The sequence below is a fragment of the Pituophis catenifer genome, unplaced genomic scaffold (assembly GCF_029215685.1).
Source record: "Pituophis catenifer annectens isolate HBS135680 unplaced genomic scaffold, rPitCat1.0.hap2 SCAF_1, whole genome shotgun sequence".
NCBI lineage: Eukaryota > Metazoa > Chordata > Lepidosauria > Squamata > Colubridae > Pituophis > Pituophis catenifer.
In genome coordinates, this window is record NW_027256881.1 from 301,753,040 (window position 1) to 301,775,724 (window position 22,685).

At 36.5% G+C, this 22,685-nt stretch overlaps 1 protein-coding gene across 1 annotated transcript in view; it reads right to left on the reverse strand.

Moving 5' to 3' along the window:
- CEP128 (centrosomal protein 128) overlaps positions 1-22,685 on the reverse strand; it is a 167,849-nt gene that overhangs the window by 133,679 nt on the left and 11,485 nt on the right. The window contains exons 6-11 of the mRNA XM_070931475.1: positions 21,619-21,710; positions 20,369-20,441; positions 12,729-12,845; positions 8,940-9,026; positions 5,938-6,012; positions 2,505-2,637 (exon numbers count right to left, since the gene is read on the reverse strand). Of these exons, the coding sequence (XP_070787576.1) occupies positions 2,505-2,637; positions 5,938-6,012; positions 8,940-9,026; positions 12,729-12,845; positions 20,369-20,441; positions 21,619-21,710 (577 nt within the window). The remainder of the gene's footprint in view (positions 1-2,504; positions 2,638-5,937; positions 6,013-8,939; positions 9,027-12,728; positions 12,846-20,368; positions 20,442-21,618; positions 21,711-22,685) is intronic.

Consider the following 22,685-nt stretch of genomic DNA (forward strand, 5'->3'; position numbering starts at 1 on the left):
TGTTTCAACATATGCGTGTCTATACTCCATCAACCTGATTTCCTTTTAGTTCCATGCTATTGCCTCCTTTGAATGACATTTTGGAACATAATGGAAAAACTGATTTGGGACACTGCAGATGGGGGAGTTGCTTTCCTCAGAAGCCATCTCTAACTCCAGGATAACAATTAGCTTTTTAAATATTCACGTTCACCTTTTTCTAAATCAGAAAAAAAGAGAAAGAGCTAGTACATTAATAAAAGCAAGGCCTAGAACATATCTCTGCTTTATGTTTCTCTAGGTGGAGATAGCTCCAGAGAGATTTTCCCAAGGAGGGATATTTTTAAATTTAATTTGAAAGAGGCATTGAAGACGAGAAAGAGCAAGGTTTTGTCAATTAAGGATACTTTAGTTTTTTCCTCCCACAAGTTTCTGCTTGAGATCAAATCACAACTGAACTGAAATTAACAAAGGATGCAAAAAGGGAGCCTCTGGGCTGTGAGAATCATTTTTTCCCCCAGCTAAATAGCAAAGGACCAAATAGTGGTCCAGAGTTGATTAGCCCCTCTAAAGCTGCCCCATTTCTCAATGAAAATGTTTTCATTTTCGTATATAGAAATATATAGAACAGATATAGAACAGTGAAAGATAAAGAAATAGGATTTTAAGACATAGTGCAGATAAATAGTAATTTTTGATAAACCAGTAATTTTTGATTTAAAAAAATATTTGCATGTTCCTTCTCAATGCCAGGACGACATAGCTGCCAGAACCACAATGTTGGACAGGTGAGGGAGGAGGGAAGAAGATGTCTACCTGTGAGCTCTGCAGCTACAGGCCTCATGAGGAGCCAACAGAATAAACAGAAGCCCCAAAGCCCTGCTGTAAAAGAGGCAGCAGGAAAGGAGGTGGTAGCTGCAGAAACTGGGTTGCATAGAGCAACTTTCTTTCTTTCCTCAGACCTGATCTGAAAGCACTTTTCCCCTCAACTGGAACCCTCCTTTGAAGGAGGAGAAAAGGAAAGGGGCCCAACCAGGAACAATTCAGCAGAAAAGGCAAAGAAGCAGAAATAGAAAAAGGAACCAAAAGATAAAGGACCAAACGAACTTTGTAAAAATTGCAGCATAGATCTAGAAAGAGTGCCAGTACATATATAGTTATATATAAGAGAAATATAGATATTAGCAATACAGGAATACACAGTATAGATATAGAAAATAGGATTATAGATAAAGAAATAGGATTTTAAGATATAGTGCATATAAATAGTCTACAGAAAATAGATGGTGGAACTACAATATACCAGGAATACTGATTTAGGAATAGGGAATTAGTATAAGCTAAGAATAGGAATACGGCATCAATATACAGTAGATAGAATATTAGTAGTAAGGTATTAGTTTTCTAAAATAGCTGAAGGCATTTGTAATTTGTTGATTGTATTAAGCAAACAAATGGGCCTATGGTTGGCAGGGTCTGGACTATTTCCTTTGTTTTTATAAAAAGAGATGATAGTGGCACGGCTCCAAACAATATAAAATTGTGCTGAACTGATAATACGGGTAAATAAGACAGCCAGCACTGGAGCCCACCAACTCTTGTTTTCCCTTTAGTAATTCTAAGGGTAAAATTTTCTGCCCAGAGGTCTTTCAAGTTTTAGCTGTATAATAAGGACCTTGACCTCAGCAAGCTAATCAGGAAGAACACTTCAAGAGTCAGCCACAAATGGATTATCCAGTGATTCCACTGTGAAAATATTCTGGCAATAGTTTTCCCATGCCTTAGTTAACTTAGCTGTTAACTAAGTGCCAGAACCAAGCATGGTTTTTAAGCTTAGTATCTGAAATTAAATGCTCCCACCTGAATGGGACAGTCACAGCCCATAATCCAGTTTCAGCAGATCTGAGTGACTTCAGATGCCTAGAATAAATCTTCACAGCAGCTCTGAAGATTTAGGGAATCTAACTATACTGATCTGTTCAATGCCAAATGAAACAAAGGCTAAAATCTACCAAGCATAGTTGATTTATTGCCTCCATCTACTCCTGTATGAGATCTTAGAATGCAACCATACAACTCTTCCTGACATGAATAGCAAACAGAAGTCTCTTCCATAGTTCATAATACACTTTTGTTTGCCTCTCAGTTTTTATTATATTCCTATAGCAAGAGATGCAAAGAGTCGATTATGAGATACTAGCAGGTCCCATAATCCTTCAGCAGCCTATAAAATATTAGCATTTCCCACTCATTTTTTATCTCAAAAAGTTACACAATATGTTTTCCATAACTTAAATTATGTCTCCTTTATCTCTTAGTAACCAAGCACCCCTGTGGAGTAATGAGTAAAAATAAGTTGAGATGGTGAACATTTACACGCTCATTTTTAAAAATGTTTTTGTCTGTGTGATATGGGTTTAGCATTATTTATCTCTCCCCCTTGGCAAAATGTGGCTTACCATTCCAAGTACTAAGATTTTTCTCTTCAGAGTAATGGCTACCAAAGGTAGAAAGAAAAGTCCTACCTCTTTGCTTCCTCCTGTCATCCTGCTGCTCATCTAGATTGCTTTGGTGATGCTTAGAAACCTGAGATATTTGATGTTGCAGAGTCAAACGGTCCTCTTCTGCTCTAAGAAGTTGGGAACGAAGATCTTCAATCTAACACACACACATACATATACACAGACAAGTGCCAGCTTTTTAAACAAGCTAGAAAATGATTTCAATCAAATCTGGCATTGTATCTTCATGGATGTTATTAAATCTTTAAAAGATAGAAAGGCACAAGCAAAATGAGATTCTTATCTATTATCCATGAAGTATAATTAGTAATAAATGAAATACATGCAATATTGATAAATATTCCATATTTATTTATTAAATTTTATTTGCCACCTATCTTGCTGTAGGGCTACTCTAGGAGGCTTACAATAATAAAAAGGAAGAAAATGAAAGGAGTGTAAACAGAAATAAAATAATAACAGCACCATAAAATAAACAATGAAAAATAACACAATGAGAATACTTCAGTATGATAATAATCATATGTCATGATGTCATTAGACATTGAACTCTGCTGTAGCTATAGCATTTGACTTGGAATATAAGAGAAGGAAATAGTAAAGAGCATGAGTTAATGAATGAACTAAAATGAAAGAAATATAGATTTACTGTACGTTTATGAACCTAAGAAAAAGGGAATGGATATAACAGATGTGAATGACAATGACAATGTTACAGAGTGGAGAAACTGAAAGTGTAGATGTCCCAAAGGTGCTTTTTCCAAAAGGCAACGGGACTTGACTTTTTTTCCTTTGGAAATGCTGCAGTTTTGAAGAAGCTTCTTGGATGAGAAGCGAAACATTTCAAACATTTTGCGCGACAGCTCCCCCAGTACCTGGAGGAAACCGTCTATCTAGATCCGTTCCAGTCCGGCTTCAGGCCCGGGTACAGCACGGAAACGGCATTGGTCGCGTTGGTTGATGATCTCTGGAGGGCTCGGGACAGAGGTTGCTCCTCTGTTCTGGTCCTATTAGACCTCTCAGCGGCTTTTGATACCATCGACCATGGTATCATGCTGCGCCGGTTGGAGGGGTTGGGAGTGGGAGGCACTGTTTTACGGTGGTTCTCCTCCTATCTCTCCGACAGGTCGCAGTCTGTGTTGGCTGGAGGGCAGAGGTCGACCTCAAGGCACTTGGTTTGTGGGGTGCCACAAGGGTCGGTCCTCTCGCCTCTCCTGTTCAACATTTATGTGAAGCCGCTGGGCGAGATCATCCGTGGTTTTGGGGTGCAGTGCCATCTGTACGCTGATGACACCCAGCTGTACATCTCCACCCCAGACCACCCCAACGATGCCCTTGAAGTGATGTCCCGGTGCCTGGAGGCGGTGCGGGTCTGGATGGGGCGGAACAGGCTCCGACTCAATCCCTCCAAGACTGAGTGGCTGTGGCTGCCGGCGTCCCGATATAGTCAGCTGGTGCCATCGCTGACTATTGGGGGCGAGACATTGGCCCCCACGGAGAGGGTGCGTAACTTGGGTGTCCTCCTGGATGCACGGCTGTCCTTAGAAGAGCATTTGACGGCCGTGGCCAGGGGGGCTTTCTATCAGGTCCGCCTGATACGCCAGTTGCGCCCCTTTCTGGATCGGGACTCCCTATGCACGGTCACTCATGCCCTCGTTACTTCCCGCCTCGACTACTGTAATGCTCTCTACATGGGGCTCCCCTTGAGGAGCACTCGGAGGCTCCAACTGGTGCAGAATGCGGCCGCGCGGGTACTTATGGGGGCGGCATGGCGCTCCCACGTGACACCTCTCCTGCGCGAGCTGCATTGGCTTCCAGTGGTCTTCCGAGTGCGCTTCAAGGTGTTGGTTCTCATCTTCAAAGCGCTCCATGGCTTAGGACCCAGTTATTTACGAGACCACCTTCTGCCTCCGATAACCTCCCACCGGCCAACACGCTCCCACAGAGAGGGTCTCCTCAGGGTGCCGTCTGTCAGGCAATGTCGGCTGGCGACCCCCCGGGGAAGAGCCTTCTCTGTGGGGGCACCCGCCCTCTGGAATGAGCTGCCCCCAGGGATACGACTAATCCCGGATCTCCGGACCTTCCGCCGGGCCCTGAAGACGTTTTTATTTCAGCAAGCCGGGCTGGGTTAAAAATTTTTAATTGGTGAGTTTTATGGGTAACGGGGTTTTAAATTGGTGAAGCCTAAGATAATTTAATTCTGTTTTAATGCATTTTAATGTTTGTATTGTGTGTTTTTAATTTTGGCTGTTCACCGCCCCGAGTCCTTCGGGAGAGGGGGCGGTATAAAAATTTAATAAATAATAATAATAATAATAAAAAGAAAAAAACAAGTCCAGTTGGAAAAAAGCACCTTTGGGACAACCTTGACCTGGATGATTGAGAATCTCCATAGACATGAAGGTGTAGTTTAATTATGATTGAAAGGACTAAAATACTGTATATGTCAGAAAGTATGATTTTATATTATCCAGATAGTTCTGGTACATATGAAAGCAGAAACTCATCCATTAGTAATAATTGTATATTATGCTTCCGTTAACAGTAATTATGGAAAATGGATGAGTTTGGGGAAAAATTACACCACAATCTGAATGAATGCAATCCAGAGGACAAATTTGTTCCAAGTGACATGAATGCATGGTGGAGACCAGATGAAAGGGTAAAGAAAAAGTTCCAGGGTTTTTCAAACACATTAATCTACCATTTATATAATAGATACTCTGTATGGGTTTGAGAAAATGCAAAAAAATAAGCGAACAAACAAAACTAAATCGAAAACTCAACCCAATTAAGATTATGAAAGCTTTTATATGACCAGAGACAGTCCACCTTTCTTAAAACACAGCTTGTTTTAACAGTATCAATTAAAGCAAAGAACAATTGCAACGTAGAATAACTCCAAGAACAAATGCTTTGAACTGCAGCAAACCAAAATGTAAGAAATTAAATCTGCAAATGACACATGCACTGGTATTCTGTATGGTAGCTTTCTGCAGTCCTCCAGGAATGTACAATCCTGTACATTCTAGCCCAAAAATGTACAATAGAGAACTATTGAAAATGGAATACAGAGAACTGATTCAAATCCCCATGTAGTCATGAAACCAATTATCTCAAATCGAATGCTCTCTCCTTTTAAAGAGTTCCATGCTGAAGGACAAAGATACAAAATGCAAAACAATAAACTAAATCCTTTTTTAGGGACACTTTCTTTAAAAAAACTGGGGAACATCTTTGGTAGGTTGGTGCCATCTCATAAGGCAAAACCATGTTCTGTTATATATTTCTAGGCTTTTTTTGACATATTTAATTTTGTAATCTAATTTAGGACACAAGCTTCTGAACTTTTCCTCAGCACATCTCCTCCCAACTGTCTGCTGAGTTGATACAAATTTTATGAGACCCAAATATAGGCAACTGTTAAAACAATTACCTGGTGGAGAAGAATTTCTCTACTACTTTCTGAATGATCCAGTTTCCTCCGGGAATGCTCCAAAACCTGTTCAAGCTTAATAGAATAAGATTTCAATTTCATTGCTAGTAATGTTTGGTTATACTTACTAAGTACCATATTTAAATAATTTAAAGTATTTTGAAACTTTTATTTCTTATGCAATTCAAAAATGCTTTTTATCTCAATGGTATCTTAAAGCAAATGATCTGTTTACAGACAGATGTGTCTGTTTGTCTGTCTGTCTGTCTGTCTGTCTGTCTGTCTGTCTGCCTGACAGTCTGACTGCCTACCTAATTTATTTGGTGCCTATATTATGGATTTGGAGATTCTGAGCAGCATTGACTTTTCTTTAACATTTTATTACTTAATTAAGCTGTACAACATCCCATGCTATTGTGTGTTCACAATATACAACACACTTGGCCAATAAAGAATTCTATTCTATTCTATTCTATTCTATTCTATTCTATTCTATTCTATTCTATTCTATTCTATTCTATTCTATTCCATTCCATTCCATTCCATTCCAATCCAATCCAATCCAATCCAATCCAATCCAATCCAATCCAATCCAATCAATCTAATGCATTTTTAAAGGTGGTTTAGTTCCTAGAAATCTCCTAGTCTCCTGGATAGGAGGGTAGGATATGAACAGCCAAAATTTCAACCCAGAACGCAGAATAGAAAAGAATATTGCATATGGCTACCAACAATACAAAACAGAGAAAGTGCAATGCTCTTACAAAATGAATAATAATAATAATAATAATAATAATAATAATAATAATAATAATAGTAGTAGTAGTAGTAGTAGTAGTAGTAAAAAAAAAAAAAAAAGGAACAGCGCCTCAGGATTGATCTCCTATGATTTTCAAGGCACAATTCAAGATGCTGAAGCCAAAATTTCAAATAGCTTGGATCTTATTGTAACCACTAAGAACAAAATGTCCTCTTCCAATATTCTCTTTTGAAGAGTATCTGGAAATAACAGTTGCTACAAACATGTGGCAGCCAAAATAATACAGTTTGTTTGTTTTTTATTATTATTATTATTATTATTATTATTATTATTATTATTATTATTATTATTTGTTTTATCATAGAAAATAAAATACAAAACAGTAAAACAAACAAACAATATGAAACAAAACAAAACTATACATTCAACCCTAACAACAACAACAACAACAAAAAATAGTGTACAAAAAAATGGAAAAAGTGGTCAATTAAATTTAACATTTAATATATAGGTTCCACCCTGGCTGGGTGCTGAAAGAAAAGAAAAAGTAGTAAATTATCCTCCCCTTTGACATACATACATACATACATACAATATATATTTATATTATATTCATGTATGTATGTATGTAGAAATAAGAAGAAAAAGCAGTCAACAGGTTGAGCTAAACATTACACTAATCTTCAAATCCCTCTGTTAACCATTTGTTAACCATATTTAGCATGTAGAAAGTCCACAAATTGTTTCCAGTCTCTCTCTTATAAAGCTGTCTAGTCAGTTTGCTTTTTTTCTAATGATTTCACTTCAGATTTAAACTACTTTGCCTGGCAGTTCATTTACAGATCCAGTGCAAAATACTGCATATTATCAACCATGTATATTATGAAGATACATAAACCTGACCATCAACTGCATTCATCTTCAGAGGCACTACTTTATTTTATTTATTTATTTATTTATTTATTTATTTATTTATTTATTTATTTATTTATTTATTTATTTATTTATTTATTTTATTTATTTATTTATTTATTTATTTATTTATTTATTTATTTATTTATTTATTTTTAAATTTGTATACCGCCCTTCTCCCTGAGGACTCAGGGCGGTGAACAGCCAAATAAAAACATAAACTACAAACATTAAAATACAATTAAAAAGATATATATAAATTTGGCCCCATGATTAAAAACAATAACAAACAATTAAAAACATTTTAAAAAGTGTTAGGCCAGCCCGGCTTGCTGGAAAAAGAAGGTTTTATGTACTATTGCCCAAAGAATTTGGAAGAAAGATGAAGAACAGTATTTTTGGTGATGGCTCTTTGTAGTTCTCCCCAACAGGGATATTTGGTCTGCTATCTTCCACCAATTTTAATTGTTGCATGCATGTACATAAATTTCAATTATTTAAGTTTCTCGGTTTTAATTATACTTAACTGACTTAAGTTCAATTGATATTATATTCAAATTATATTCAGTTTGAAGCCTACCCATTACAACTTAAATTTCCTTGTATGGGCCCAAAAATTGTAGAACTTCCTTATATGAAGGTACAGATAATTATCAATGTTGTTCCACTTGTGCCACATTCAGAGCCTATTAGTTTAGACAATAAACAAAGGGTTTTCTTTTTTAAAAAGTTGCAATATTTAGGTTTGAAAACCAATAAGAAAAGAAGTATATTTTATCCTGTTTAGAGTGCCTTTCATGAAAAATGTTGTGAACTAGGTTTGAGAGATAATGTCCGTCTGAAGCCCAATTTCTCAGTTCAAATCCCCTTTATACATGATGAAGATGAGGCGACAAACAGCAAGATCCGCCATAATTCTGACTACACTTCATTAGCTGATTGGTGAATGCTTGCCAGGGGATAATTATTCTACTTGGAGAGATCTCCCTGTGTAATTTAGAATTATGATCATCCAAAATTCTGTGGGGAGTTTACATTAGTAGAACAGATGCTCCATGCATACTATCATCATCAGGCTGAACACATGGCTTAACATTCCAACATGCGCAAAAATGCCTTCCATACAGAAATCCAGCATATGATGAGGAATGGTTTCAGATCAGTTTTCCTCCCATTCCCTTTCTATATTTTAAGATGTTCTATATCTTAACATGAAAAACATAAACCACAACTATGCCATACACCTTTTTTCTTAATCACATAGGGAAAAGCCACTACAAGACACAACATCACTACAATATTTTTTTTAAAATAAAAATTTAAATCTTACTTTGCTTTTTTCATCTTCCATTTTGGCAATTCTATTTTTCAAGACAATTTCTGCTCCATTGGCTTTAGCATCTTGCTGCTTCAAAGCCTTGAAAGAAAAAAAAAAGAGAGGATGTGGGATTCAAGGGAATAATGAATGTATAAATATACTAAACAATATTCACTTTGTCCTCTTTTGTCTGATGATACATATGAACTTTATGTACATATTGTAGATGCATACCATTTGAAGATAAAAGCTGATGCAGACATATACTAATCTATGAATAACTGATCCAAACATTGAACTAAATTTCACTGAAGACCTGTTCTTTTTTTTTTTAATAAGAGGGTGCCATCCACCATATTATATATTACAGAGCACGAAAGATTGTATATTAAAAGACTTCAAAAGTCACTGATTTCCCATATGCAGGGAGTCCTCATTTAGCAACCACTCATTCAGCAACCATTCAAGCTTATGACAATCTTGAACGAGTTGTAATTACGACTGGACTTTGTATTTATGCCCATTGTAGTCACATGATCATGATTTGTGATCTCCCCTGCCAACTTCCCACAAGCAAAATAAATAGGAAACTCAGCAGGTAATTAGAAGTGGTGGTCATGTGACATCCACACTTAACATCTGATATCGTCCTCATTTAATAATGGTAACCAAGACTGCCATTGTTAAGCAACACAGTCACATGGTTTTTAGATTTACGATTGTGTTACTTATTGATGGAGCTTTCGGTCTCTATTAGCACTGTTAAATGAAGACTATCTATAATGTGTATATATCTTTACCTCAAAACCAGCCTGTGCTTCATGCACAGAACTTACAATTCTTTGTAAAGAGCTATGAACGGCAAGGAATTCCACAGATATTGTTTCCATCAGAGAATGATAGCTAAACTTAAACCAGGCATTAAGGAAATGTAACTTGATGCCTACCCATAAGAAGGTCCCTGTGACTCCAGTTTTCTCTCATTAGCCTTTTTGCAGGTAAAGCAACTATAAATGCTTTAGCTTCAACAGAAACCCTCTTCAATTTCAGACCCAAGCCAGATAGAGAAGACACTAACTCTTTCTTTCTCAGCTATCTGTACATTCAAAATCATCTTTTTAATCCATTGCTCTTCTTTCCAAAACAAGAAGTGATAGATCCCTATATAGCTGATATTCTTGAGGAAAATAGCAGATAGAGAGATATATAATCTTGTCAATTGTGCAAAAGGTGTCCAACCCTGACATTCAGCTTTAAGCCACTTACCATTGTTATATACACCACAGGGGAGAAGAACTATAAAATTTCCACATAATTTATAGTTCCACTTCATAGCTTTTTTAGATGTTTAGTCAAACACCTTAAAAGTTTGCAGATATGGAAAAACCATACCAAACCAGAAGAGCTATACAGTATACAAGTTCCTACAATAATGTATTAAACCTTAATGCTCAGTTCTTGGTGACTTGCCAAGGAGGAAAACCTGCAAAATACTAATATAACTTCTTCATCTGTAATTCCGCCCTGAAAAATCTTTAATATTCACATATGCAGGTTAAACTCAACAAAGAGCTGAGTTTGTACTATTGTAGCCCTCACTCTTATGACTTTATGGAAGCTTATAAACATATGGGTATATCAGAAGATCTTTTGAATTGACTATTGCTATCACAAGTTATGGCCATGTTGTGGTCAGTGCAATATTATTGTACTGCACTCCCTATATCACCATTGTTCCTATATGCTGCCTCGGTCCCTTAATGTTGAGATAATTTATAAATTGCATAAAATCTGCTTACAGCTACAATTTTAAAGTGCTGGTTATCATCTTTGAAGTTCTACATGGCCTGAGGCCAGGCTATTTGAAAGCTGCCTGTTACATCCACCTGGCCTACCAAGATTGGAAGGCAAGGTATGTTCCCATCTGTTAGGGATGTACATCAAGTAGAACCACAAAAAAGGCTCTTCTTGGTGGTGACGCCTTCTCTATGGAACATCATTTCCCAGATATACAATCGGCCCCACCTTGTTGCTTTTCCGATAGAACCTGAAAATATGACTTTGTCAGTAGGTCTGGGGACCATGAATAAAGATGGAGCCGATCAAGTGATTGATCTGATTTTGTTGCTGCCACCATTAGGAGGGTATGGTTTTTATATTGTGTTTTTTTTTTTTAAATGTTGTAAGCTGCCTGGAGTCAACTGTGTGTGAGTTAGGTGGCCATATAAATTTGTTTAATAAAAAAGATTAATTAAAACAGAAAACCAAATACCAAAAAAAAACCCAAAAAAACCCAATGCAAGATAATGTCCAAATGCAATCTACGGTATTACCAAATACAGTATCACCATGTATAATTTGAAAATATGTATTTCAAATAGATCATCTCAATTTAAAAAGGATAGCACCATGTTCCCACTTTAGTTAAAGGTAAAGTTTGTATGAAAAATGTTAACAAAATATTCACTACCAAGCACATATAAGTTTGATAAAAATTTCATTTTTTTTAAATAAAACCACAAGGTATATAACACCTTGTAAAAGTGCATATTTGCATTTGCAGGGTATAGTATAGTATTAAATTATACATCAACTTCCTGAACCCAAAATAAGAAAAAGCCCAAAAGCAATGGAAAGAAATTGCTAGACATCATGAGAATCTTCACTGCAGAACTTAACCACTTTCATTTCCTCTTTGGTCTAATCAATCACAATCTTTTACCATCATTCGAGGTAATTTAAAAAATGAAGGAGAATACCAGCAAAAAAAATCTCTGACCCAATAAGAGCACATGAAGTTGAAAAGCTATTACTTTTACTAAGCTTAACATGTGTGGTAGCTTTTCCCACCCACCCTCCCGTCTTCTTTTTAATGTGACCTCTAGAGAGAAAGCCACTTTTTTTCAAAACTGAAAGCATCAATCTAAATTAATCCCTAGTGACTTATTCTTCTCTATATAATCTGCAATTGCTTTTCAGAAAAATGCACCCAGGTCACTACATTTATTAAAGCAACCAAATATGATATTAAACTTTTCATAGACTCTGTGAGACACCAGAGTAAAGTCAATTGAAAATGACTGCCACTAATTGCCCAGACATTTAAATTAATTCCAAAATTATAAGCTATATATTTAAAAACCCTGGCCTCTCAAGTACAGGGGTGGAGCAAATTAACTACCTCTCCCATATGCACTTTATGCATTCTTTTCAAAGAAAAGGTGGGAAGGCTTTAATTTTCTGTTCTGAAGCAAACAATAGCTCAGTTTTCCCTCACAGCACAGGCTCTTGTTCTCCTGGATGCATTTTCATTCAAACACAGATGATTATACGACACCAGGAAACTGGCTACCCATTACATTACATTTACCCCTTCAAAAGAAAAGTATGTGCTACTGGCTGTTAATAATACCTTCAATAGTTTAAATCTTAAATGTACCTGAAATTGTTTTAAGACAGCATCCTTTCAACTATTGTATAATGGGAACCAATACTCCCTGCTTCCAGCATGAGAAGTCTTTTTTGTATAGAAGCAACGTTATCAGATCTGGACTTGAAATTGCACTAGATAGCAGTGGAGAGATTTTGCTTATGGCTGTGCTGTCAACTGGTAGTTATTTGGATTTTGCGGTTGAAACCTGGGAGCCACACTTCATCAGTGTCTTGTCAGTTTTGCATGACCTCTATCACGGGGGGGGGGGGGGGTGGAAACGTTACCCCTTTAAATTATTAACTTGAGCTAGATTGCTAACATGAAGCACTTTTGCTGTTTTAAACATATACCAAGGCCTTTATGCATACTTCCTGCAGGTGCACAGACATGTGTCCCAGTTGGTCTTGGCGTCTTTCTACCAATTGCCTTTCCGATCGGATTTCTCGTTCGATCTCTTGGAGTCTTCTCTCTACCCGCTCTGAGACCTATATAATATAAGCAGGCAGATATAATATAAGCATTTCAGAGAAGAAACGTTTGTTACGATGTTAAAAAAAAAGCAAACATAAACACTCTAAATTCATAACAAAGGAAAAGGAAAGTAAGTACCAAGACCCTATTGCATATTTTAATTTATTCCAAACACTAACACTAACAGTATTATAGGAACCAGATAGTACCCTAAACAAAACGGACCCAATATGATTATATCTGGTTGGAATCTGTTTATTAGCAGAAGATTCTCTTGCATTTTTTTTTCACCAACAGAACGGGGAAACAGACTATCAGCAATTATTCCTTTTGCCCTGTTTTGCTAACCTTCAGCATAAAATGAGAAATAGCATGGAGAGACTTCAGTTATTGCTGCAAATCATTTTATTTTGCATTATGCTGATAGAATCTTCTACTGGATCATAGGAACCTCCTTACCTTAAATAAGACCATTAGTTCAGCTAGTTTTTGTACTAGATAGCAGAAGATCTTAAACTTATGAAACAAGATTTCTCCATCTCTATCTAGAAATGCAGGAGTTTGAATCTGCAATGTTCTACAAGCAATGAGCATGCCATACTACTGTGATTTAACCGGTTTTAAAAGCTAAAGTTATACATATTTGTGTGTGTGTGTGTGTGTGTGTGTGTGTGTGTGTGTGTGTGTGTGTGTGTATTGCTGATAAAGAAATAAAGAAATAAATATATATCAGCAAAATATAAATTTGGTATAAAATAGTTTGTCGTGACTGTGACTGCTTGAGGGCTCCTGGATTGGAGCTGAAAGGTGAAAGGGAGCAGAATGCCCCCTCCCACATGTTGGGATAGACCAGATGTCTCAATAGAAAACACACACACACACACACACACACACACACACACATACACATATATATGAGACAGCTTTTATACCGCTAACTAAATGTCCATCAGTGGAAGAACACAACTTAGATATAACCTGCAATCTTACAATTAAGCTGCAGCTACTCAAGCAATAAGTTTTTACTAAGAAATATCTCTTGTCCACTGCTACCAATTACCTTTCCTCCCTATCACCATTTGCATTAATAATACAGTGGATATGAAAACCAAGAATAGATGGATTAAGCTATTCTAATTGTTTATACCAAGTTCTGCATTTGTTTACTTGATGATCTAAGACTCTGAAAAATAATTTAAACCAGAAGAAATCTTAGAAAACAAACCAAGCATAATATTTCTGTTTACTGGTGGAGCTTCATATCCTGCCTAGTACTTTGTCATTCCCCATATAATAATATCAAAACAAATTACTGTATGTAAAATAAAATGAATCCAGATATGTAAGTTTGCACTTCAGTCTTTTTTTTTTTTTTTTTTTTAATTTCCACTGTTTTCCCTTTGGAAAATTACATCTATAGCCTCTGATGTTAAGACATTGATGAAATCCTGATCTGCCTAAATTCAGCAAGTTTATTACAACCATTTGCTTCCACATTATATCCTGAGACATAGAAACTGGGTATTATTTTCATTTGCATCGCAACAGTATGGAGTATGGAGTACGAAAAGCAATAATCATCAATCAAAACACTGATTGTTTTGGGTCCAGGTCCGGTAAAGGAGATTCCCATGCTAAAGCTAGGTTATGCAGCTATTTCAGACACAAGGCTGAATCTATATTCCAACATTCACATCTGGATTCTGTTAAATTAGCAGGAAGAGACTTTTGATATTGGCAGGAGTGTACATCTCCTCCCAGGGCTGCTAGCTGTGCACATGTAGAATTAGATCAGGGCAGCAATGTGAAAATATTGTATTTCCATATATCAATGCCAGTATATTTCCATATATCAGTGCCAGGTTTTTTTTAATTATTATTAAAACTTTCCTGAATGACAAATGAAGAACTGAATTAGAATAATGTCTAACTTTTAAATAATAAAATATGACTGAATGAATCGGGAATTTTATTTCAATTGCAATTCCTCACTTCAATTTTTTAACTTTGTAAGATAGAGGGAGCACTGGTGTTTGATAGGAACTGATTTTTTTCCCCTTTATTTATTTGCAGACACTACCCTCTAGTGGCAAATAACATTTACGTGTTTAGCATGTCTTTAAACTCTTCCATTTGCACAAGTGTTTTTCAAAGCTCACTAGAAATGATATGCTACTGCCTAGTCTACCCTGTTTCCCACATAAATTCATTCAAATATGAAAGTCAGTTTTCGTACTGTGGCACTCCTAGTTTTTAAACCTATTTTTATATATGTTCTCCTGCTACTTGGTTTTAGTAAAAAGTTTTATTACAAAATATGCAAGATCAAAAACATTTTTTCTCACTTTTTTGTGGGGGGGAAGACATTTTAAAAATATCAATGGACCGAAGACTTAGTTTTAAACTTTGAGGGAGGGGATAGTTCACCTGTTCTGAAAAAGGAGGTAGTCTGCTCTCCCCTTAAGAAATCATCACTGGATCTCATAATTTTCACCTTCCAATTTTAGAGTAATTATTGAGAAGATGATTTCTAGCTCCAGAAGGCCCTGGAGTTAATGGCTTATCTGGACCCTTTTCACTCATGTTTTGAACTTGTTATAGCACTGCAATGGTCACACTTATAGACAAAGTCTTTCAGATCCAGAATGTGGGGAACACAGTCATTTTGGCCTCCATGACTCTTAGCAGTCTTCAATGTCATGGATCATGGATACTTCTGGACAATATTAGGAGAGGAGGAACACTGTTACACTTCTTCTTCTTCTTCTTCTTTCTCCAGGACTGCTTCCAGTTGGTGATGGTGGGGAGAAAAATCTAGCCTCTGATTCCTACTATTCAAGGTGCCTCAGAGTTTTATTCTCTTCTCTTCAACATCTACATGAAGTTGGTATGGTCATTCAATTGCAGAGGCCGAGGTATCATCAGCATAGTAATGATACCCTATTTATATCTCTACTCTGTGATAACCAAGTAATGCCATTAAAGGCCTTTCCTAATGTCTGAAGGCGGGGGGGATTTGAATGTGGAGGAACATATTATACCTCAACCTTGGTAAAACCAAACAGCTGTGACTTTTGAGGCCTCCTGGTGCTGGGGATTTTCTATTTTTATCTTTGAATAGAGTTGCACATTCCCTGGCAGACTTGGTGCACAATTTAGAGTGTCCCAAGCTCCGGTCCAAGGCTAGAGGGCGTTTGCAGAAATCTATCTTGTGTGCCAATTGCATTCATTTCTCAATTGAGAGGCCTTGTTCATGAACAAACTGTAGTCACCTCCTGATTACAGTAATGCATTCAAGAGCATTCAAAAGCTGCAACTGATCTAGAATGCTGGGCCATAGGGAATTTGGGATATGCCATAATATGCTTCTATAGCAGTGATGGAGAACCTTTTTGGCACCGAGTGTTGAAAAGGTCACATGGAAATGTCACACGCACACGCGCTCATCAGGACCGAGCTCCAGAAAAGCTGAACTTCCAGGTTGTAGCGTGCATATGCACCTGACAATCAGCTGGCCCGATTTTTGGCACTGCTGTGCGCGTGAAGGGATCAGATCCGGAAAAGCCAAACTTCCGGTATTAGTAAGCATGCGTACCCGACAATCAGCTGGCCAGAATGCACGCGCACACCAGTTTTTGGCAATGCTGCACGCACGAAGGACACCTGATCATCACGCACACATGCGCGCCAGAAACCCAGAAGACAAATAGGCAAGGCCGCACATGCTGAGCGACATGGCTTTGCGTGCCACTTTGGCATGCATGTCATAGGTTCGCCATCACGGTTCTATAGCATCACTGTTCTATGAATTCCACAGGCTTCCAGTTGGTTTCCAGGTACAATTCAAAGCCTTATGTAGCAAAGGCCAAGTTATTTGCAGGTGTTGTGGCCCATCAGCAGCCTGTGCAGATTGTAGCTGATTCTGACAACGAGGAGGCTGGTGTGGTGCTTCGCCAGCAGCCTGTGCAGCTGGTGCTCGAGTCGGATAGTGAGGAGGCTGGAGAAGATGTGGTGCCAGAGGCAGGGATTCAGCCAGGGCCTTCAGAACCTCCAGAAGCTCCTTTAAGTGAAGAGGATGAAGAGGAGGAGCCTCTTCTCAATGCACGGGCGCGCAGAGCTGCCAAAAAGCAGGAGTAGCTCCTAAGGAGGAGGTCTCCTTGAGAGTAAGGCTTGGGGCTAATTGGCCACTTCCTTAGCCTATTTAAGAAGGAACACCGCTTGCAGCAAGCTGTAGGGAACAACTTTAGTTCAATCTCCTTCATGTCTGGATTCTCTGCAAAATTGTTTCTGGGCTTTCTGCCAACTCTAGTAAGACTGTGATTACCTTATCTTAGAATTCTGATAGGCTGTTAAGACAGTTTATTTAACAGCCTTTGGTTGATAAAGACTAAGTTATTTGAGTAAAATAAGCTTTGTATAGAGTTTGTGTGTGCTGCGTTCTTTGGGGTCCGTAGCTGGGGCAGAACAGCAGGTCTGCTTGTTCTAATAGTTTCTGCTCACCGTACCAGATCTAACATAATAGGTATGCTCTGGTACCCTTCTACAAAGTAATATTATCTAACAGGACCTAAAAGGCATGCTTTCTCTGTTGCAAAACTTGCCCTCTACAACAGTATCTCTCACCCCCTCCCCTAAAGATTCAGGTGATCATCACCCTGTTATAACTTTTCCTTAAAAATTGGAGTCCGGATGTTAGACGAACTCAATTGGTTTGTTTGCTGTTTATCGGTCTGCTATTGATTTGCAAGAGGGAATGAGTTGTTTGAATCTTAAGCATATCATATTATTTGTTAGAATTGTTCAAATTATTTTGGGTTGTTACTTGTGAAAGGTTTTAACTTGCTGTTAGTCTCTCACAGGTTCATTTGTAAGATAGCAGCCAGATAAATTGTTAAAATAAATTAAACTACGATATTCATGAAGAAGATGTTAAACTCTGTCTGCCATCCTGTCATATATATAAACTGTACTTGCAGTTGACAACCTGAGAATGGAAAAGAGGTGAGACAAAACACAAGGGTGTTTTTTCCCCACATACGCAGTATTCCTAATGAGAGGAGAGAGGAAACTGAAATGGACTAAGAAGCTGGCAGGAAAAGAGTTGTTGGGACTGGTGGGAGGAGGAAGACTAGCAACCAAAAATTTAATTATACAGTTGCAGACACCAGACAAAATATTAATTCCTCAGCGATTTAAAATCATTGAAGACTGGTTGGCAGAGAAGTTACTACATAGGGAGTGCCGAACCGAGAGGGATCAATCTACCAAGCATAAGTGCCCAAAGTTAGAGAGGAGGACCATAAAGTCTACGAGGATTGTCAAAGACTGACAGCCACATTCTAACTAAAGCTCTTGTTTAACCCTATGGGGAATTTAATAATAACTGCACACTTAAGAATAGTTAAAGATCCCGAACAGAAATGTTAACACTGCAGGAAAAGAGTCGGTAGTAATAGTAACTGAATAGTAAAGCAATCTGGCCATATATCAATGTACTGTATTCCACTTTCTTCTGAAATCAGCAAGAAGGGAAAAGGATCAGTTTGTATGCTTTAGCTGAGTGACACTTGCATAATTAGTCTTGCATGGATGAAAAAGAAAGTCCCTTTCCTTCTTTGAAATTACAAACAACAGGAAAAAAATGAAGATGGTTCTTGTATGCTCACAATGCTCTTCAACAGGTATAACAAAAAATAATTACTGATGACTAATAATAATAGGTCCATAGGATTCCAGCCATAGTAAAACCAGCAGTAAGAGTCAGTCTTCCCTCGCCACAAGTAACCAACAGAATGGATTGGCTTTACTCCAATATTTATTCCACTGTAGATATTGTGGCTACAACTACAATATCTTGTAGTTATACGATTGATCCCGGACCTCCGGACCTTCCGTAAAGCCCTGAAGACGTTTTTATTTCATCAAGCCGGCCTAGCCTAAATGGTTTTTTTAATTGGGATTTTAAATTTTATGGATTTGGGGTCTTAAATTTGGGTAGCCAATGATTTAATTCTTTTAATTATCTTAACTTTTGCATTTGTATGTTTTTTAATTTTGGCTGTTCACCGCCCTGAGTCCCTTCTGGGAGAAGGGCGGTATACAAATTAAATTAATAAATAAATTAATTAATTAATAAAATATCTTGATCTATTTGGGAAGATTTAGTCTCATTTGACTAAATCCCCTACTCAGAAAAAGAAACTTATATCGCTCCATAAGTACAGTAGGAAAAAACATAAATGGCTACGTTTGACCAGAAGTGGATGAAAATTTAGTTGTTATGAAGGGACAACCTGTGCTGAACTTCCCATAGTACAACAAATGTCAAGTTTTTAAAAAATCTATTTATTACTAAAACTCCTGTTTCTGTGATCTTTAACTGGGCAAAACAAGTGTGTTTCATAGGGCAATAATTTTTGAACCAAGGTACTTCAAATGGATTTATAGAAATCTGAGCCCCATGATTCCCGTGGAATTAAAAATTGGCAAATTTTAGAAACTGTTTATGACATAAAAATTAAAATATGTTATGACATGATACAAAATGCCATAATGTATTTCCTGTGCTGATGTTTGACTGTGCTATACAGTTCAAAAGAGGCCATTTCCAAGGCAGATACATCTGAATACGTCCCACTCACCCGCCTGGACGCCATCATGGACGCTCTGTGCATGCAAAGAAGGTTCTGCGCATGCACACGCGCTCCCAATTCCAAACTTACTCCCCTCTCTTCCCCTGTCATACTGATTTATAAAGGTAAAGCATCCTGTTACAGTGCCATCATTGCCAAATGGAACCCAGATCCAAAACAGGGTAGATTTCTATTCTGAAATATTTGCATCTGCTTTGAAATTTAATTTCTTATGTTAATCTGATGGACACCTGTAATATAAACCTTCTGAAAATAGAAGACATCTAAAGATTTAAATATCTGCAGCTATATGGGGCTTGAATCCTCCAGATATTTATTTATCATGAAATAAAAGGAATTAATTACTTATAAAATATATTAAAATAGCTGCCAAATTTAATTCAGATAAATTCAAGAAATTCAAAATAACAAGTAGAAAAGGAGATGATATTTTTTATATAGAAAAGCATACAATCATATTAAATCCTAACCTAAAGTCTAAGAGGTTTCGGCTCAGACACAGGCTCCAAATGTATTGTATTGTTGTGTTGTGTTGTGTTGTGTTGTGTTGTGTTGTGTTGTGTTGTGTTGTGTTGTGTTGTGTTGTGTTGTGTTGTGTTGTATTGTATTGTATTGTATTGTATTGTATTGTATTGTATTGTATTGTATTGTTTTATTTTATTTTATTTTATTTTATTTTATTTTATTTTATTTTATTTTATTTATTTATTTATTTATTTATTTATTTATTTATTTAGGCAGGCAGGCAGGCAGGCAGGCAGGCAGGCAGGCAGGCAGGCAGGCAGGCAGGCAGGCAGGCAGGCAGGCAGGCAGGCAGGCAGGCAGATATACAAATCCAAAATCTATTTATGAAATATTGATTGTTAATTTTTCAATACACTTACTGTTTCCTGTCTTTGCGATTCATCAAGTCTACCAGATATATCTTCTAATCTTTTTTTCATTTCAGCATCACTTCTTAGAATAAAACAAAGAAAAACACATGCTTCTTGAAAGTATACTATGTACTTACATTAAGCAAATTAATTTCTATCTTTATTACAAAATTGCAGTAGCTTATTTTCAAAATATGTTATTGTTTCAGAACAGGATTTGTTTTGTTTTGTTTTATGTTTTCTCTCTTCTAATGAGAAGGAACCCCCATAAATGGGAATACATCAAATAATTGAAGTTTATAGTATAAACTAAATGAAGAAGTAGTTAGATGGCTTAATTCTGTTCTAACTACCTAGAAACTACAAATGTTTCAGAATGAAATGGCCCACTTATTGGCAGGTGCTAATCACTGTTAGTATATTACGCTTGTATTTTGGGCTCTATATTAGTTGCTAATAGGTTTGGGTACAATTCAAAGTCCTGGCTTTAACTTATAAGTTCTTTACGGCTTGCTGGCCATATACCCACAAGATTGCCTTTTCCAACCAAAGTCCACCCGGGAGAAACTGCTAGTAGTGTCCCATTTTCATTAGCTAAGGGAACTAAGGCCAGAAAATGATATTTTTAGTTATGGCACCAGTACTAATAGCTTTTCCCGAAACAAGATTAGTCTTTTTGATGATTGATGTCTACAATTTGTTTACAGACTCTATTCAAGATAGCTGATGATTATTAAAGCTCTAAATATTTTGGGTTCGGAGTAAAGCAAGCAACATCTCCCGTATGTATCTATCCAGGCATTCCATCAACTGCTCTTCCCCAAGCTGCCAAGTGAATTTATGGAGGAGTTTTATAAAGGACAGAGTTCTGTGAGAGACAGGGTTTTCCAGCTGTATAATTGCAATTTTTTAAAAATGCCTTCCCAAGGAAGGTATCTTTACAGCCACTTAGTATTATTTCCGTATCTTGCTAAGTTATTTCTCTTCAGCAAGGCATTTTTGTATGCTTTATTTTAATAAGTGCTCACATTACATCAGGAAATTGGCTTTGGTATATATTATTTTATTGCTTTTATTGGATTTTTAAATATTTTTATAGTTTTGTAATGTGCTAGAGAACTTCTGTTAGTAGGCAGATGCAATAACACATAATGTAATACAGTGAAATGACTGAACAAAACCATCAAACATCAAATATTTGTTCCTAATGTTAAACACTCCAGTTTCTCCACCAACCAAGTCATTCTTTCATGTCATACCGATTTCTTCTTGAAAGTTCTCTGGTGAGGTCTTCTCCTAAGCGAATTTGTTCACTGCTGACATCTCTAAGTGACTGGTGTAAAGAATGCAGCTGCAGTATAAACACATACAGAACATAATTAGCTGTTTTAAACATATTTTTCTATCCTTTAGTATAGCTATATTCAGTATACACTTTTCAAAATACTGAAAGCTACAAAGTATTTATAATAACAATAATTAGAAAGAAGGACATAATTATTAGATTTTTGCATCTTTATATATTAAGATCTATTCAAATTAGACCAAAGGACCTCGGTCAATCCTATGTAAAATTTATTGAAATATTTTAGTATTTCAGAATAGTTTTCTTTCAGAATTACTTAATATGCTACCGATTTTTTACACTCAAATTTTTCTAATTTCTAAAAAAATGCATTACTTTTTTTCAACATGATTATTCTTTTTCCAATTACTGGCACTACCTTTTGAATATCTGCTAGCTGAGATTAAAGCCAGTAAATTTTATTCACCCAAGAGTATCTTAAACATTCTTCTTAAACTATGTTTTATTATATTGTTGATGCTTATTGTTCTAAATTTCTCTCACCTTTCTTCAGCTGTCTTGTTATGCTATTCTTAGATTGATAAATCTCAAAGGAATCTTTCTATATTAACATTGGACTGTTTTAAACATTTTAAAATATACTAGCTATTCTAGAGTCCATTTTATGAAAAGCCATTAGCCAAAATCTATTTTCACTCTTTAACAAAAGAAACTGCAAATAGTAACAGCAGTAAACATTATTCAAAATAGTAGTGCAAGTAATCCTTAGATTACAGCAGTTGTATATACAATTATTGCTATATAGTACATAATAAATGTATGGGATTGCACTGATAAAATCTAGTGTCACATTTAAAAGCTTTTAAAAATTACTATTAAATGTGGTTTACTTAGCTATTATCTAAACATTTCACCACTAGCATGTTGAAAAACTACATTTAAGCAATTATTTTTAATAAGCTTAGGACATACTACTAAAATAAAATATACTAGATACGAATGTGTTATTGGGTATGTGTA